Raw genomic sequence first — 18,788 nt, 5'->3', positions numbered from 1 at the left:
TAATACAAGCTTCTTTATGATATCAAGTACTTATTTTCTGGTCAATTATGAACAAAATGTTTATGTTCATTTGGTACGCAATTCTTTTTTCTACTCGATACTTTTTTTAAAAAAAACAAGGTCTATGGCGCCTATGTTCGTTGTAAAGAGTGCGATACACTTTGCGTACGATGAGCTACTATAATTGTTCAATAAATCGAATCAGGCTTGGACGCCGACGTCCCGATGGTCGGGTTTCCTGTGGCACCCTGGCCTTACCCGTAAACACAATGTCGTCTAAAATAGAGAGAGACACTGTGGCACACGGTATTGTAAACGGTATAGAGAGAGACACTGTGGCACACGGTATTGTAAACGGTATAGAGAGAGACACTGTGGCACACGGTATTGTAAACGGTATAGAGAGAGAGACACTGTGGAACACGGTATTGTAAACGGTATAGAGAAAGACACTGTGGCACACGGTATTGTAAACGGTATAGAGAGAGACACTGTGGAACACGGTATTGTAAACGGTATAGAGAGAGACACTGTGGCACACGGTATTGTAAACGGTATAGAGAGAGACACTGTGGCACACGGTATTGTAAACGGTATAGAGAGAGAGACACTGTGGCACACGGTATTGTAAACGGTATAGAGAGAGACACTGTGGCACACGGTATTGTAAACGGTATAGAGAGAGACACTGTGGCACACGGTATTGTAAACGGTATAGAGAGAGAGACACTGTGGCACACGGTATTGTAAACGGTATAGAGAGAGACACTGTGGCACACGGTATTGTAAACGGTATAGAGAGAGACACTGTGGCACACGGTATTGTAAACGGTATAGAGAGAGACACTGTGGCACACGGTATTGTAAACGGTATAGAGAGAGAGAGACACTGTGGCACACGGTATTGTAAACGGTATAGAGAGAGACACTGTGGCACATGGTATTGTAAACGGTATAGAGAGAGACACTGTGGCACACGGTATTGTAAACGGTATAGAGAGAGACACTGTGGCACACGGTATTGTAAACGGTATAGAGAGAGACACTGTGGCACACGGTATTGTAAACGGTATAGAGAGAGAGAGACACTGTGGCACACGGTATTGTAAACGGTATAGAGAGAGACACTGTGGCACATGGTATTGTAAACGGTATAGAGAGAGACACTGTGGCACACGGTATTGTAAACGGTATAGAGAGAGACACTGTGGCACACGGTATTGTAAACGGTATAGAGAGAGACACTGTGGCACACGGTATTTATTGTAAACGGTATAGAGAGAGACACTGTGGCACACGGTATTGTAAACGGTATAGAGAGAGACACTGTGGCACACGGTATTGTAAACGGTATAGAGAGAGACACTGTGGCACACGGTATTGTAAACGGTATAGAGAGAGACACTGTGGCACACGGTATTGTAAACGGTATAGAGAGAGACACTGTGGCACACGGTATTGTAAACGGTATAGAGAGAGAGAGACACTGTGGCACACGGTATTTATTGTAAACGGTAGCTCCCGAGAGCGCCACGTGACGCTCCAGACAAACGGCCGGTCGCAAATGGATGTCTACCTCCTTATTACAGAAGACCTAAGCTAAATCAGTACTAGCTATAGTACAGAGGACTTAAAGTACAATCCAGACTGTCGTATAACACGCCCTGTGGCGTCTGGGCAGAATAGTTTACATTTAAATAACTCAGTTCTAGAAAAAAAGGTCATGCGTCTAATGATGCACAATTGGTAATACAGTAAGTTTCGTTAGTGGAGTTACAGTTCTAGAAATAACGTTTAGAACCCCTTTTATAACGATATGTGCGGGTTTTTTTTTACATCATCCAATCAAATGATCTGAAACTGAGATCACGCGTCTAAAAATACACGATTGGTAAAGCATTGATGAAATCCTCTTTGAATATTGCGTCATCGTTTCTTCTTAGACCGCATCAACGCGAGGGACTAGAATGTTAATTGTTATTATTTAAAGAAAATAATTTAGTTTCTGCTTTTTTAGTGTATCTATGTCTATAAAAGCAAAGTGGGGGGTTGTTGTTTGTTACGCACACCCTGAATAACAGTGTCTTTGCAGGCAAATTTCAGAGGAAACGGGCCCAACTCAGTGGCGTGCAGACCTATGTAGATGCCCGGGGCAAACTCAAGCGGAAGATGCCCCCATATATATATATATATATATATATATATATATATATATATATATATATATATATATATATAAAGCTTAGTTGCAAAAAAAAATAAGTTGTGATTGACGCTAATATACATAGAAAAGCATTTATTTAAAAAAAATTGTACTTATCTTAATTAAGATGAAAACGTTGACTACAGCCAGCTAAATCCAAATGGAATGAATGGTTGGAACTTGGGGGGGGGGGGGGGGGGGGTTGGTAAGGGGGGTGACAATTGCGGGACGTGTCGTGGTGGGGAGGGTGGGCTGTGATGCACTGCAAAAGAGTCTCATCCGGTTTTGTATTACCACCCGGGACCGCAGGGACAAAAACGTTGTCCGTGTCTACAATTAGGGCGTCAGATACGCCTTTATTTATGGGATGTTTCTCTCTTGGCCTGTTTAGGAATTCCTGTAGTGTAAATAATAAAGGTGAGAGTGTGCATTGAACTAGAGATGTTTCAGATTTTTTTCTCTAAACCACTTGGTCAAAACGTCAACTCTTTAAAGAAATGGGTGATGCTAAATACTCTCAAACTATCTTAACCTTGAATATAACAGAAGTGTTATTCGAGTTATTTTCGAAACTATTATTTAGATACTTATAAAATCATTTACAATGTTATTAAAATAAATAAAGTTATAACCATCTGACTATAGATTTTGTTGGACTTTACTAAAGATTGGATATAACTGATATTTTAGTATTATCTGTGACTAAACACATTTTGCTTTAAATTTAAATCCTAAAACATCTGGGTTTTATTTTTTAATTTTTTTTTATTTTAAAAAGTTGTTTCGGCAAAGTTTTGAGTGCAAATTACTATATTTTTTTAAAATAATTTGGGATTTTCAGACTTACGATCACAGAGTTCCCGCACAGCCAAACAATGTTTGTCTTACGAAAGTAAAATATTAGTTTATAACTTAGGCTTGATGAAAGTTGATAGAAATGTTGCCTTAAACTCAAATAGTTATTTTTAAGTTCTCTTTATTTGCAACTCTTGAAACATTGATTCTAAAAATGTTACATTTCTAAAATATTTATTTATTTTTCGGCATAATGGGGTGGGGGTGGGTGGTGGGAGGGGTGGTGGGCGGTGGGAGGGTGGGGGAAGGGGAGGGGGGTCAGGGGTATTTCTTGATTCAACAGTCAAACTGTAAACCCTGTGGTTGATTGACCCGGAGTATCTCGGGCTTCATTATGAGCATTATATATATATATATATATATATATATATATATATATATATATATATATACATTAGTAAACTGCCTAACTCAATTTTTAATTAATTATTTAAAGCATTACCTAATTTAATAATTTAACTCATTTCATCGCAAAGTCTTTCATAAAACAACAAATCACAAAAACATTTGCCTTAACTCTAAATTGGGCGAGATATACTCGAGTTTTAAAAACATTTAGATTTAAACTCATTTATACCTTTTAATTAAAATATACTTTTATTTTCACTACCACTCTTATTCCCTCTTATAATTGTTAATTATGGTTTCCCGTGTTTGTTTTATTCTTGTGTTTTTTCTGCATTTATATTAATAATTTTGAACACATATTTTTTCCACTGTCACATTCCTTAGTATACTTTAATAATGATAAGAGAAGTTATTGTTTTTTAATGTGAGTACAAAACTATTAAAATTATTAGACTATTTAAATAGGGGTGATAAGTTATGGTTGAGGGTTTCCTCTTGTAATGTGTTTTTGTGTGTGTCTATGTAATGGTGTGTGTTAGTTACTGTAGAACAATCACTACTGTAGTAGACCTTTAAAAAACCCATTAGTCTATCAAGGTGCAAAGGAAATTGTTGATTTTGGTCGGATTTTTAGCCCCCTAAATGGCTTGACCCCCCCCTCCCCCCCCCCACCACCTCATTACCCGTTTTCCCAAATGTACTTAACAGATCAGTACGACGAGGGGGGGGGGTCAACTTCATTTACTAATGTCCGCCACTTTAGGTCTATTATCTTGCCCAGCCTATACCTATGTGTGACATTAATGTCGCTCTACACAACTCCGGCCCGTCCCGTTCTGGTGGTGAGGTGGTCGGGATAACCTACTCAGAGTAAATATACATCAATTTTTATATGGCTGTTCTAAACATACATATACAATTATACATATATACTGATTCAGAAATAGATTTAAATAAGTGACTGGTATTATGACACAATTTTTTTTTACAAAGGGGTCCATGGGGGAGGGGGTTATAACACTCCCTCCCCCCTCCCCACCGGCCTACGCCACTGTCGCCCAGAAGCTAAGATCCAAAAATATAGTGCTGACAGTGTTTATTTTTAAATAGCCCAGTTCTAGGAAAGATGTCACACGTCTTAAAATCCCGATTGGTAATACGTTAATGAAACCCTCATGTAAAGTTGCGTCAGTTGGGTGTGAGGGGCTAGATCGCAGCATCGCGCGACGGGTAAGCTAGTACATAATACAGGTCATGTGGTATTTATCCACTTCTGCATAACATAATGATGTGACCCCCTTCACTCTCGCATAGAACATCGTCACATAAAGGTGACCCCTTCACTCTTGCATAGAACATTGTCACACAAAGGTGACCCCCTTCACTTTCGCATAGAACATTGTAACAAAAAGGCGACCCCCTTCACTCTTGCATAGAACATCGTCACACAAAGGTGACCCCCTTCACTCTTGCATAGAACATTGTAACAAAAAGGTGACCCCCTTCACTCTTGCTTAGAACATTGTAACAAAAAGGCGACCCCCTTCACTCTTGCATAGAACATCGTCACACAAAGGTGACCCCCTTCACTCTTGCATAGAACATTGTAACAAAAAGGTGACCCCCTTCACTCTTGCTTAGAACATTGTAACAAAAAGGTGACTTCCTCCCGTGACCGAGAGTAGCGCCCTATCGCCGTGCCTGTCAGACGAGGTCACCAGTTGACCTAGATAAGACTATCATCAACTGACGCGCCCAAGTCTCCAACACTGAGCGTTAAAGCCCTAGCCTAGTCCTGCTTTGGTTACCACTGTTTTGATGGGAGTTACCACACAGTCCATTTCTATTACTGGGGATCAGCTACCCTCACAATTCTCCTACTGGGGATCAGCTACCCACACATTTTTGTTACTTATTTCAATGTATAAAGTCAAATCCAAGACTCGGGGACGGGCGATTGCTACAACTGAGGTAAGTGTTTGCCGTCATGTGCAGTAAATGTGCTTGTGTTTTCTCAGGGTGGCGATGTTCTATTCTTCTCATTTGGGTTGTAAGCACACTGGCTACACACAACAAATGGTGGGCCTGTAACAACGAATGTGCTCGCTGTGTCAGGAGGGTGACGCCCATGGAGGAGCTTATTGTTCAGTTTTACCCGGGACTCTTCAGCGAGACGCCACCAGAAAATATCTACAACAGTCCTGGTAAGTTATTAACAATTCATTTTATCAATCGTCTGTTTTTTAAGTAGAAAAAAAGAAATTTGTTTTCTGTGATAGGAAATATAGATACGTGTTTTGTAAGGTATGAAATCACTTTTGTGAAGTAGAAAATCTCCAAATGTCTTTTGTGGATAGAATATGTATGTGTTTATATTATAATTATAGATTTTTTAAAATAGTCTTAGATGCCATGTCCAAACCCGGTTTTTTATTGTTTGTATTTTGTATTGGAAAATGTAATATTTCCATCACAAAAGTGTAATTTTGCAGTTCCGAAAAAAAAAAAACAACATGAAATTTCTTTCGTTTTCTTCGTTGCTCAATTTAACATAATTATTTTCGTAAGCGATTACAATACACAGTTGACCTTGGATTTGCTTAGAGACATTACCTCTCCCCCCCCCCCCCTCTTTTTATTTTTACCTGTGTAGCAAACACACCAGAAATGATAGAAACACGTCCGGACCGTTTAGTGTCAAGCTTGTGACAAAGCACCAGAAACACTGAAAGGGTTTATCCATTCATGACATCTAGTTTATCCATTCATGACATCTAGTTTATCCATTCATGACATCTAGTTTATCCATTCATGACATCTAGTTTATCCATTCATGACAACTAGTTTATCCATTCAAGACATCTAGTTTATCCATTCATGACATCTAGTTTATCCATTCATGACATCTAGTTTATCCATTCATGACATCTAGTTTATCCATTCATGACATCTAGTTTATCCATTCATGACATCTAGTTTATCCATTCATGACATCTAGTTTATCCATTCATGACATCTAGTTTATCCATTCATGACATCTAGTTTATCCATTCATGACATCTAGTTTATCCATTCATGACATCTAGTTTATCCATTCATGACATCTAGTTTATCCATTCATGACATCTAGTTGATCCATTCATGACATCTAGTTGATCCATTCATGACATCTAGTTTATCCATTCATGACATCTACCTAAAAAAATGGAGTTTAAGGCTGTCGCCCCCCCCCCCCCCCTCCCGACCCTATCCTTTTTAGACGTCCAATTGATCAGTTCAATAACAAATGTTGTGTATGTTTTCATCCCACATACCATTTCAGTAACATATTTCATAAGCTTGTTTCCTTTAAAAAAAAATTTCCCCACGTCAACAAAAACGGTTACATCATATTAAACTTACATAGTTGGTTTTGAAAGAAAATGTTAAAAGTATTCTTTTATGAAGTTGTTGGCATAACTCTAAAAATTCATAAGGTTCTGCTAACACTCGGCCCATCACCCAATGTGCCGTATTGTGCGGCTGTGCCTGATCTCAAGTACTATTTCATTACATAACAGATACCAAGGGTCAATGACCCGTTCAGGGTTGCTTGTTTAACTGTAGACAGTTTTTATTTAATATTTTAACACGTGGGCGTCCATATTAACATTAATTAAAATACAGATGACTTAAGCTAGGCCACCATTAGCTATGGTACAAAGGACTTAAGCTAGGCCACCATTAGCTATGGTACAGATGACTTAAGCTAGGCCAACATTAGCTATGGTACAGATGACTTAAGCTAGGCCAACATTAGCTATGGTACAGAGGACTTAAGCTAGGCCACCATTAGCTATGGTACAGATGACTTAAGCTAGGCCAACATTAGCTATGGTACAGATGACTTAAGCTAGGCCACCATTAGCTATGGTACAGATGACTTAAGCTAGGCCACCATTAGCTATGGTACAGAGGACTTAAGCTAGGCCAACATTAGCTATGGTACAGATGACTTAAGCTAGGCCACCATTAGCTATGGTACAGATGACTTAAGCTAGGCCAACATTAGCTATGGTACAGATGACTTAAGCTAGGCCAACATTAGCTATGGTACAGAGGACTTAAGCTAGGCCAACATTAGCTATGGTACAGATGACTTAAGCTAGGCCAACATTAGCTATGGTACAGATGACTTAAGCTAGGCCACCACTAGCTATGGTACAGAGGACTTAAGCTAGGCCAACATTAGCTATGGTACAAAGGACTTAAGCTAGGCCAACATTAGCTATGGTACAGATGACTTAAGCTAGGCCAACATTAGCTATGGTACAGATGACTTAAGCTAGGCCACCATAGTCCACATTTTGTGGTGTTGACGATTGAGTCAATGGCAGCCTTTGTAACGCGTCGGCTTTTTGTCTTGATCCTATGCATTGTTATGTAATGAGCGTGGTAAATTAGGGCGGTAAAGGTGGTTGAAACATTATTGCAATAAGTTGAGGAGTGTATATAATATTAGCTAGTCTGTATTAAAATAAACACGACAAAACTGAGTAGGTATTAACATTCTATTAAATTCTACTTCTAAATTTAAAAAAAAAGTACAAAATAAAACACACACATTAGCTTTTGTCACTAAAATATTTAAAAGATCTCATGAGCTGCCAAAGAAAGCAAATTAGTTTTATTTTCTAATTTTCAGTGCATTTAAAAGCTTGTTGCTATAAGAAAAATTATATTTGTTTTATTTTCTACTTTTTAATAATTTCTAATTTATGGAGTCGACACGACTAAAAGTATTTGCTTCAAAACACCATCAGTAGCTCGCGATATCTGAAAGACTATTATCTGCCCCGTGAAAGCAGCCGTCCGTGACCACAATTTTTTTTTATCTTACTACCTTTTCTTTGTTTCAAATCGTTTAAGAACTTTCTTATCTGCCCCTAAAAACCTTCACTACGACTGTAAACATTCTCCATCTCACCAGACTGTTAGGGTGATCGCGTCTAGCTAGTTATCTCCCCTTCTGTTATTGAATAATCTATCGCGTGATTTAATTTTGTTATCTTCCCTTAGTTTCGAAACAAACTCATTAACTTTTAATCAGTATTGCTACGCCCCTGCTTTTAATTGCTAATTAAACATATATGTAGATTTTTAAAAAAATAGATAAACTTGTATTGCCATCGAAGTGGAAAGTTTGAACGAAATTGATGCATTAGAAGTGGGTCAAATTGAGTTATAAGAGTTGCCAAAAATCCACAAGCAAACAAACAAACAAACAAACAAACAAACAGACGTTGCGAGCTAAATAAACGCTTGTCTGTTATGCCTCAAGTCTCAAGTACTCCCTTCCAAAAGATTGGGCTTGAAAAGAAATGCTCATAGCCTACGTTAGAAAAGAAATAAACCTACATTTTTTTTTTAAAGTAGGCAATGGACTTTTAAAAATTATGTTGCCTTAAGAGATAATAGACTAATCATGTAAAGGTTATGTTATTCTTGTTCAGATCTCTCTTAACAAGCTGTTTGAAACTAAATTTATCTTCTGTTTTTGTTTTTTTTTCTTTTAGAAACACCGGGTTCCCGTATGTCAACAATCAACAGTGGCAGTGCCTGGATATCCCATCGGACATTGGATGGAAGTTTCAACAGGAGTGTCAGCCACGGTCAATGGGACGCCAAAAACAATGCTAGCTTGGCCAATGCTCCATACTCCCAGCGTGTCACCTCACACCCCTCTGTGCCTGAATGTTGCAAAACGTAGGAACTCTTGTCTCGTCTCTAGTTATTTATAAGCTTGGTGTAAACATAAGTACAAAACAAAAACATGTGTAGAGCACATTTTCACATACCTTCTGTGTTCATGCAAGTATGCTCTGCAGGCAATTGTATCAGCATTGAATACTCATGTAACAACACAAAGCTATGTAAGACCTAATATTATCATCTGTTGGAAGTGTGAAGGTCTATTATCATCTGTTGGAAGTGTGGAGGTCTATTATCATCTGTTGTAAGTGTGGAGGTCTATTATCATCTGCTGGAAGTGTGGAGGTCTATTATCATCTGTTGGAAGTGTGGAGGTCTATTATCATCTGTTGGAAGTGTGGAGGTCTATTATCATCTGTTGGAAGTGTGGAGGTCTATTATCATCTGTTGGAAGTGTGGAGGTCTATTATCATCTGCTGGAAGTGTGGAGGTCTATTATCATCTGTTGGAAGTGTGGAGGTCTATTATCATCTGTTGGAAGTGGAGGTCTATTATCATCTGTTGGAAGTGTGGAGGTCTATTATCATCTGCTGGAAGTGTGGAGGTCTATTATCATCTGTTGGAAGTGTGGAGGTCTATTATCATCTGTTGGAAGTGTGGAGGTCTATTATCATCTGTTGTAAGTGTGGAGGTCTATTATCATCTGTTGTAAGTGTGTAGGTCTATTATCATCTGTTGGAAGTGGAGGTCTATTATCATCTGTTGGAAGTGGAGGTCTATTATCATCTGTTGGAAGTGTGGAGGTCTATTATCATCTGTTGGAAGTGTGGAGGTCTATTATCATCTGTTGGAAGTGTGGAGGTCTATTATCATCTGTTGGAAGTGTGGAGGTCTATTATCATCTGCTGGAAGTGTGGAGGTCTATTATCATCTGTTGGAAGTGTGGAGGTCTATTATCATCTGTTGGAAGTGGAGGTCTATTATCATCTGTTGGAAGTGTGGAGGTCTATTATCATCTGCTGGAAGTGTGGAGGTCTATTATCATCTGTTGGAAGTGTGGAGGTCTATTATCATCTGTTGGAAGTGGAGGTCTATTATCATCTGTTGGAAGTGTGGAGGTCTATTATCATCTGTTGGAAGTGTGGAGGTCTATTATCATCTGTTGTAAGTGTGGAGGTCTATTATCATCTGTTGGAAGTGTGGAGGTCTATTATCATCTGTTGGAAGTGTGGAGGTCTATTATCATCTGTTGGAAGTGTGGAGGTCTATTATCATCTGTTGTAAGTGTGGAGGTCTATTATCATCTGTTGGAAGTATGGAGGTCTATTATCATCTGTTGGAAGTGTGGAGGTCTATTATCATCTGTTGGAAGTGTGGAGGTCTATTATCATCTGTTGGAAGTGTGGAGGTCTATTATCATCTGTTGGAAGTGTGGAGGTCTATTATCATCTGTTGGAAGTGTGGAGGTCTATTATCATCTGTTGGAAGTGTGGAGGTCTATTATCATCTGTTGGAAGTGTGGAGGTCTATTATCATCTGTTGGAAGTGTGGAGGTCTATTATCATCTGTTGGAAGTGTGGAGGTCTATTATCATCTGTTGGAAGTATGGAGGTCTATTATCATCTGCTGGAAGTGTGGAGGTCTATTATCATCTGTTGGAAGTGTGGAGGTCTATTATCATCTGTTGGAAGTGTGGAGGTCTATTATCATCTGCTGGAAGTGTGGAGGTCTATTATCATCTGTTGGAAGTGGAGGTCTATTATCATCTGTTGGAAGTGTGGAGGTCTATTATCATCTGTTGGAAGTGTGGAGGTCTATTATCATCTGTTGTAAGTGTGGAGGTCTATTATCATCTGTTGGAAGTGTGGAGGTCTATTATCATCTGCTGGAAGTGTGGAGGTCTATTATCATCTGTTGGAAGTGTGGAGGTCTATTATCATCTGTTGTAAGTGTGGAGGTCTATTATCATCTGTTGGAAGTGTGAAGGTCTATTATCATCTGTTGGAAGTGTGGAGGTCTATTATCATCTGTTGGAAGTGTGGAGGTCTATTATCATCTGTTGGAAGTGTGGAGGTCTATTATCATCTGTTGAAAGTGTGGAGGTCTATTATCATCTGTTGGAAGTGTGGAGGTCTATTATCATCTGTTGGAAGTGTGGAGGTCTATTATCATCTGTTGGAAGTGTGGAGGTCTATTATCATCTGTTGTAAGTGTGGAGGTCTATTATCATCTGTTGTAAGTGTGGAGGTCTATTATCATCTGCTGGAAGTGTGGAGGTCTATTATCATCTGTTGTAAGTGTGGAGGTCTATTATCATCTGTTGGAAGTGTGGAGGTCTATTATCATCTGTTGGAAGTGTGGAGGTCTATTATCATCTGTTGGAAGTGTGGAGGTCTATTATCATCTGTTGTAAGTGTGGAGGTCTATTATCATCTGTTGGAAGTGTGGAGGTCTATTATCATCTGTTGGAAGTATGGAGGTCTATTATCATCTGTTGGAAGTGTGGAGGTCTATTATCATCTGTTGGAAGTGTGGAGGTCTATTATCATCTGTTGGAAGTGTGGAGGTCTATTATCATCTGTTGGAAGTGTGGAGGTCTATTATCATCTGTTGGAAGTGTGGAGGTCTATTATCATCTGTTGGAAGTGTGGAGGTCTATTATCATCTGTTGGAAGTGTGGAGGTCTATTATCATCTGTTGGAAGTGTGGAGGTCTATTATCATCTGTTGGAAGTGTGGAGGTCTATTATCATCTGTTGGAAGTGTGGAGGTCTATTGTGATGGTATTACAATGCTAGCGAAATGTACCACTGATCATGAACTTCATTTGGAAATCTGTACTAAACAAGTTTAAAAAAAAAATTTGTAACAATGATAACACAGAAAAAACCAGAGATTGTTTTTTTTAGTTTAAAGTAAAAAGTACTTGAAATGCCTGTTTTCAATACCTTCTGATATAGCACAATTAAACTTGAATTTGACTAACGGTTTAACACTTGCAGAAACGTCGCCTACGATACACCACCAACTGTGACTATCAGAGGGCGTATCTACCAAGTTGTCCATTTACTACACGCCTATCAGTTTATTCCCATTGGAAGATGCGCCACGTAAGTGTTTCTCTCACTGTACGCCTAATTCGTTATAATAGGGCTAGGGGTCATCCATAAATGACGTCACGCTTTTTTGACGATTTTTACCTTCCCCCTCCCCTCCGTCACACATCGTCACAAAAAGCCAGACCCTCCCCCTACAATGACGTCACACCTCAGCCTACAACCCCCCCCCCCCCTCAAAATTGCAGTTGGATTTTTTTTTAACATCGATATTTTTCCAAAATCTTGTATGAACTCTGTCAAAATAGAGTATTTTGATCAATTCCTATTACAATTTATTAAAACAGTTTTCTAAAACGCGAAATAACGTCTAACATTCGTTTTCTAACATTGCTTTTTTTATAATGCAAAAGTGTGAAGTCGCACCATCTGAACCCCCCCCCCCCCCTCCCTCTCATCACACACCGTCACAAAATTACGAACCCCCCCCCCCTCCCCCCTACGAGTGTGAAGTCATTTATGGACCACCCCTTAATCCATTTTAAATGCTTAAGCTTTTTAAAATAGAATAAAATCTAAAAAGTGGTTTGCTTGCAGAGTTTCTTTCATGCGAAACCCATTTAATCCCCCCCCCCCCCCCCGGTAGAACGTTTAATCCCTCCACCAAAAAAATGAAATATAATTTATTTAGGAAATATATTATACTTTTACCAGTGTCAGGCTCCCCCGTTCGGATAATTTTATTCGCCTCTGCAAAAATTCAAGTGCCCCACCCCCAGAAAAATATCTGAAAAACACTGTCTGCGAGAGTGAGGTTTATCGGCCAAAAGTAGGAAACGAGGTAACGACTCTAAATTATAGAAGTAGGCTCTACCTTTAGTCTGTATGATCAACAAATACGATCAGTGTTTCTTTCAGACTTTTTCCTCCTCTGAGGGGGGTACTTGAAATTTTCGAGGGTGCGTGTGGACTAAATTTTCTGGCAGGGGGGCGTACACTGGCGAAGTATATTTTCTATATAAATTCTATTTCGTTGAATGGGACGGTAGATGTGCTTTGAGGTGTGTGTGTGTGGGGGGGGGGGGGGGCAAGTAGAGTCGCCTAAAAGAAACTCTAAATGCGACTTTTGTCATGATTGAGATTATTTGCAAGGTTTAGGGGTATGGCTGCAACTACGTAGAGATCAAGCTTAAATCCTATTAAAGTACCGATTCAGGATAAAAATCCTGTTTTAATGTCATTTTTCGTTTCCGGTTAAAATGAATTAAGGTGGTGATTTTGGCTTTGGTTTAAGTTTAGAGAAAATAGACAGCATTATCAACCTATTGTCCGTTGTATCCTTCCTCAACGGGCCATTTTTCGCGTATAAGAATATTCTAGAAAGTTTAGGGGAGATCACTCCCTGTTTATTTAGTATTACTTTTTACATACTTTCTACTATTTTATTTAGCCTATATTATGTTGTTACTTCTCTAATTCAACCCGTTGTAAGTCAATAGATCTTTTGGTTAAATAATATAGATCTAGGCCTACAATAGAAATAGGCTTACTTATCGTAGCTTATGTGACAAATGATGTATTTCGCCTGCATAAATATGAGTTTCTTAAGATATTGTATGTGTTCAGTTAAAGAAATGTTTATTTTGAAAGAATTAACTTGACACTTTAGCATCATTTTGTGTAATTTTAAATATATTATTGTTTTAGTTTACTCTGTAGATCTATATAAAAAAATGTTATATATTTAACTTTTACGTAAATTCATTTGTAAATTAAAATCTAGTATAAAAATAAAAGGATCTTGACCAGATAAGCCCAGACAAAAAAGTTAACCCCCGACACACACACACACACACAAAAGAATAAAATGAGGATATGAAACTTGTAATTTTAGTTTTAAACCCTTACCCTAAACGTTGAGGTAGTTTCGATATAAAGAACCCAAAATCAACTTTTTATATTTTTGAGAACAGGATAAAAAAAAATACTTTTCAATGTCTCTGAGGCGAAATTGACTTAACCACATTACCGATAATCGAATTGATTGGATGTTACTGTTGCCTAGTTAGTCATCAGTTTTGAAAACATAATTGGAGATTAAGTAATAGTTTACTACTGTTAACGATATTTTTTAAACTACCATACGTTTCTGTGATACTTATTTCAGTTATAAACCATATGTACATGTTGTTTCTAGTGCATTGCCCCCCCCCCCTCGACATTACCCCCCACCCTGAGCAATTACCCCTTGTCATTTCGACCTAGATCTATGTGCCAAAAATATTGTTTGTATACTTTTAAATAACGTCGCTTCATGTAAACAGTTTCCGAACAGATTACAGCTGATGTTAATAATAAAGGGAAGGAAAGGGAAATTAAATGTACTTCAATTAGCTTGTAAGAGCAAATTAGGGGGACCCTAAAAGTTGTGTCCTCGAGCTGCTGCCCACTATGTCTCCCCCCCCCCCACACACTTATTCCGCCACTGTGTTGAGCGGCGTCTGAGTGATATAAAATGCTTAAAAAACTAATTGCACGTCTTTGCTCCTCAGTCCAGGTGCCAAGTGTCCTTACGGTGAATGCGTAGAGCAGTATCGGGCCCACTGGGTCCTTATTTACAATAGCAGCACACCAGCAGTTGGACCACCTGTCAGTTTCTCAGCCATTGAAGTGCCATCCCATTGTGAATGTATAAATGTAGGAAGACCTTGAGCCGATTATAAACTAGGCATAAACAAATACAATTTAATGGTAATCAGACAGATTATACACGGATTTACTTATTGTCAAAACATTTGAGAAGCCTTGACAAACATTTTTCAACTTGTTTCATTAAAGAAAAAGTTTAAAAATAAAATTCACCAAACACGACTGCACAAATTTTGAAACAAAGAAAATGAAGCTTAGTACAATGCAAGCTTTAGTTTAATTCACAAACAAATGGTAATTTTAATGAACGATATTTAATTATTTTTGCAATGACCCACATATTTAAAACACCATTTTCATGCCAATGATGACAACATATCTAACATTTGAACATACTGTATATTTATGTTTGCCAAGAATTGATTTATTTACATAATGTGCATTATACGATATACTTTCATGTGTATTACATGTATTATGCATCAGCTGTTAAAAAAGGCATATATAAAGAGATACAGTGTCAGAAAAGGGGGCACAGTAATGAAATAAACCTGCTTTGTGTAGTAAAGGTTTTGCTCACTAAAACGTTCAAGAGATTTTATGAGCTACCAATGCTTTTACTAAAGAAACAGATACTACATGGAGGACAGACAAACATGGTGATCTAAATAAAAGGCTATAAAACATGTCAACATTATAAGATTATTGTGTAGACTGATTTATTCATCTTACCGCATACATATTATTTAGCATGTTAACTATTCTCAGCAAAGAAATTGTTAGCAAATGAATAGTCATTCTACAGTATGACCGCACTGGGTGAGACCATCCAAGGGGGTGACACCAAAACAAAATCTAGCTAATTTATATGAGAAAGTCTGCTTTCCTCTGTTTGTACAATAACATCAACATTATATACATCACAAGACACAGGGTGACGCCAATGTTTTTAGTAAATGTTATATATATATATATATATATATATATATATATATATATATATATATATATATATATATATATATATATATATAAGCAGATGGGGTGCGATCCTGTTTACGGCATCGTGTATGCCTTGACCAGGTGATGCCCGCCGGTCATCTGTGTGAAAGTCAGTTATTTTTTTTAGATACTTTCTTTCTAAGTTGCATGCTGTCCATTTGCCTCATGAGACTTGCAGCGCTTTTTATCCATATTCAAACAAACTACATCATGAGTTGAAAGCAGTATTAAGATTTATTACATTATGCAATTTTGGAGTTTACAAAAATATTCAATATTATTATATTGTGTTACTTTGGAGTTTTAGAAAATAATTAGTTCTTAATTGCTTTTTGTCAAAACTATTTAATAATTGTAACTATTTGATTTCAATTTGAAATATGTTATTTCATAAAACGTCTAATTACTAGTCATATAATTGAAACACATGTTCTTAAAAGTGATTGACTAAATGTTTCTTTTTAAATCTATTATTGTTAAATGATGACTAAGAGAGGATGCTGAAGAAACAACAACACTTTCTGATGGATAATAACTTTCTGATACATAATTATAGTTTTTTTATACATATTTATAGACCTAAATTGTGTAAATTAAATTAAACACTTCTGAAATAATAGTTTTGCTTTTGTTTTTTATGTCACTAGCCGTCGGTACCCATTAAATGAGAGTTATATGCCTATATATTTTTTTAAATTTTAAACATGTTCGAGAAAAATATTTTATATTTTGGTCAAAACACAATGTTCTTTACTACACGTTGAACGATATTAGTGACAAAGCAAAGAATTAACCAAATAGCTAAAAATTCGGCACATTTAAAATAACATAGGCTACAAATACCTATCATACAAACAAAATACATACATTATTAGTCAACACAACACCATATTAAACTAGCTGCATCCCGTGCTCCGCCACGGTAAATCTTTTTTAAATGTACCAACTTGGGAACAGAACAAAACTAAATACAACACAAACGAACGCAAAAAAAAAAAACACAAACGAAAAAACAAACACAACACTCATAACATAAACACAATTTAAATGCAATCATATAGGCATATTGCTCACAGTCTAGCCCGTAGCGCCAAATCGCGCCCTTTCCGGTGATTTGCATCCCCTCAAACTTTCGATTTGCACCCCTGTCACCCCGCCCTAAAACTTTCGATTTCCACCACCCCCCCCCCCTCGCAAATTTTTTCCAACCCACTTTGGCGCCCCCTAAGGTCGGCACCCGGGGACATATGCCCCCCCCCCCCCCCCCCTCGCTACGCCTCTCCTATAAAACCCCTAGCTTGTCCGCAAACCGAAAGATAGAATAATAATTGGTAATCAGTATAAATAATAGGCAGTATTTAAAATATCCGTGTTTTACCTACAATATTTCACTTTATCCATTCACGCATTTTTTTCCAGTACTTTAAATTTTAAAAATTTACAATAGAGTTTCATAACTAAAACCATTGCGCACCTAATGAACGTGATGACGATTGACGCGTCTATAATAGTGCTGAATAGTTGATTAAAAATTATAAGTAATAAACAGTAGGGCCTACATTTAGTGAATAGAATAAATAAAAGATTGCTAATTATAATTTTCTAACAATAATTTACTCTTACACATCCGGATAATTTGCATTCACATTTTGCTAATTATATTATTGCAACACTAATTCCTTCTATGACGACCGTATATTTGCATTCACATTTTTTATTAGCGTGAGTTTAATGTATTTTTAAATTACCTCTTTTGTCAAAATTAGAAAAAAAGTTATATTAATTTGATTTTTCTACCGTACTGTTATTATGTTATTGAAATGTATCCATTTTTTTCTAGGAATATAAACGAAAATGATATTTGACATTGATACTTTTAATATGTTTTAGCCATGTGTGTATATTTAATATTTTCTTTAAGTTATGCAAAATTGTACAAACAGTGGAAATTATAAAATAGCTCTATGCCGCTATATAAACAAACCCTACTCTAATACTTATAATAAGACACTGCGGTGCACTGAAAAGCACAGCATGGTGCGTAGTTTACTTTTATAGTCCCAAAATCTATAGCGATGACGGAAGGACTGACACACTACTTGCCCGCTTATATTATAGATGAACACACTGATAAAGAGAATTAAATGATTCCTTTAAAAACCCGGCTGTTCAATGGTATTTCTGTTTTTTAAAAAAAGTAATTTGTATTACTTTAGACCGAGAAAATAGTATACATTTCATAACGTACGTCCCGATGAGTAGATCTATAGATCTTAATCAAATTTGAATGAAATCGTTCATTTCTTTATATTCTAAAAATTGGAAGATGACCCCTTTAGTTTTGTGTTCTTTCCGTAGTTTAAACATGTGGCCCGTGACATCATTGTTTTTTGCGTTCTTTTCATAAATATGAAAAATGTAAATTGTGTTTCTACATTCAAATATGCCTTAATTTTATTTTTCTTCTTTAAATAAAATTTAGTTTATACATTTATAACATCCACCATGTTATTTTCAACAAAAGTCGGTATCTTTAAGTTCTCCATATATCACTGAACATACTGATCACATCGCCTAAAACAACTTGCCGACAGAGAGAGAGAGAGAGAAGTGCGCACATGGGCTTTTATATATTAGGATTATATGTCAATGAATGTATGTATGTATTATGTATTTATGTATGCATATATATGTAACGCCACAATTGATTACAACGTAATAGTTGTCTGTCAACAAGGTCAAGGTCAAAACTGAACCTAGTTATATTTATGTTTATATATATATATATATATATATATATATATATATATATATATATATATATATATATATATATATATATATATATATATATATATAGGCCTATATATTTATGGGCCTATATAATATACTAGCCATTGGTACCCATTACACGTGCAATTCGGGTGACAATTTAGCTCTCTTCTCTTTACAAAAGGCTACCCGGTTTTTCTTTTAAAACTATCC

General features: G+C 37.0%; 1 protein-coding gene across 6 annotated transcripts in view; it reads left to right on the top strand.

The window, feature by feature from the left end:
• LOC131946602 (uncharacterized) overlaps window positions 1-16,422 on the top strand; it is a 39,303-nt gene extending 22,881 nt beyond the window's left edge. For 3 of the 6 annotated variants that reach the window (XM_059307490.1, XM_059307492.1, XM_059307491.1), the window contains exons 3-6: window positions 5,425-5,610; window positions 8,962-9,151; window positions 12,099-12,206; window positions 14,705-16,422. In XM_059307490.1, coding sequence (XP_059163473.1) covers window positions 5,425-5,610; window positions 8,962-9,151; window positions 12,099-12,206; window positions 14,705-14,864 — 644 coding nt within the window. In that variant the 3' untranslated portion in view covers window positions 14,865-16,422. Of the gene's footprint in view, window positions 1-5,157; window positions 5,611-8,961; window positions 9,152-12,098; window positions 12,207-14,704 lie in introns of those variants that run through there. The other 3 variants (XM_059307494.1, XM_059307489.1, XM_059307493.1) reach the window with 3 other exon arrangements.
• The last annotated feature ends 2,366 nt before the right edge of the window (window positions 16,423-18,788 follow it).

Source organism: Physella acuta, unplaced genomic scaffold (assembly GCF_028476545.2).
Source record: "Physella acuta isolate Inbredline_101_S28 unplaced genomic scaffold, ASM2847654v3 ptg000565l, whole genome shotgun sequence".
NCBI lineage: Eukaryota > Metazoa > Mollusca > Gastropoda > Physidae > Physella > Physella acuta.
Note: the sequence above shows the minus strand (reverse complement) of the source record. Positions and strands in the feature narration are given on the sequence as shown.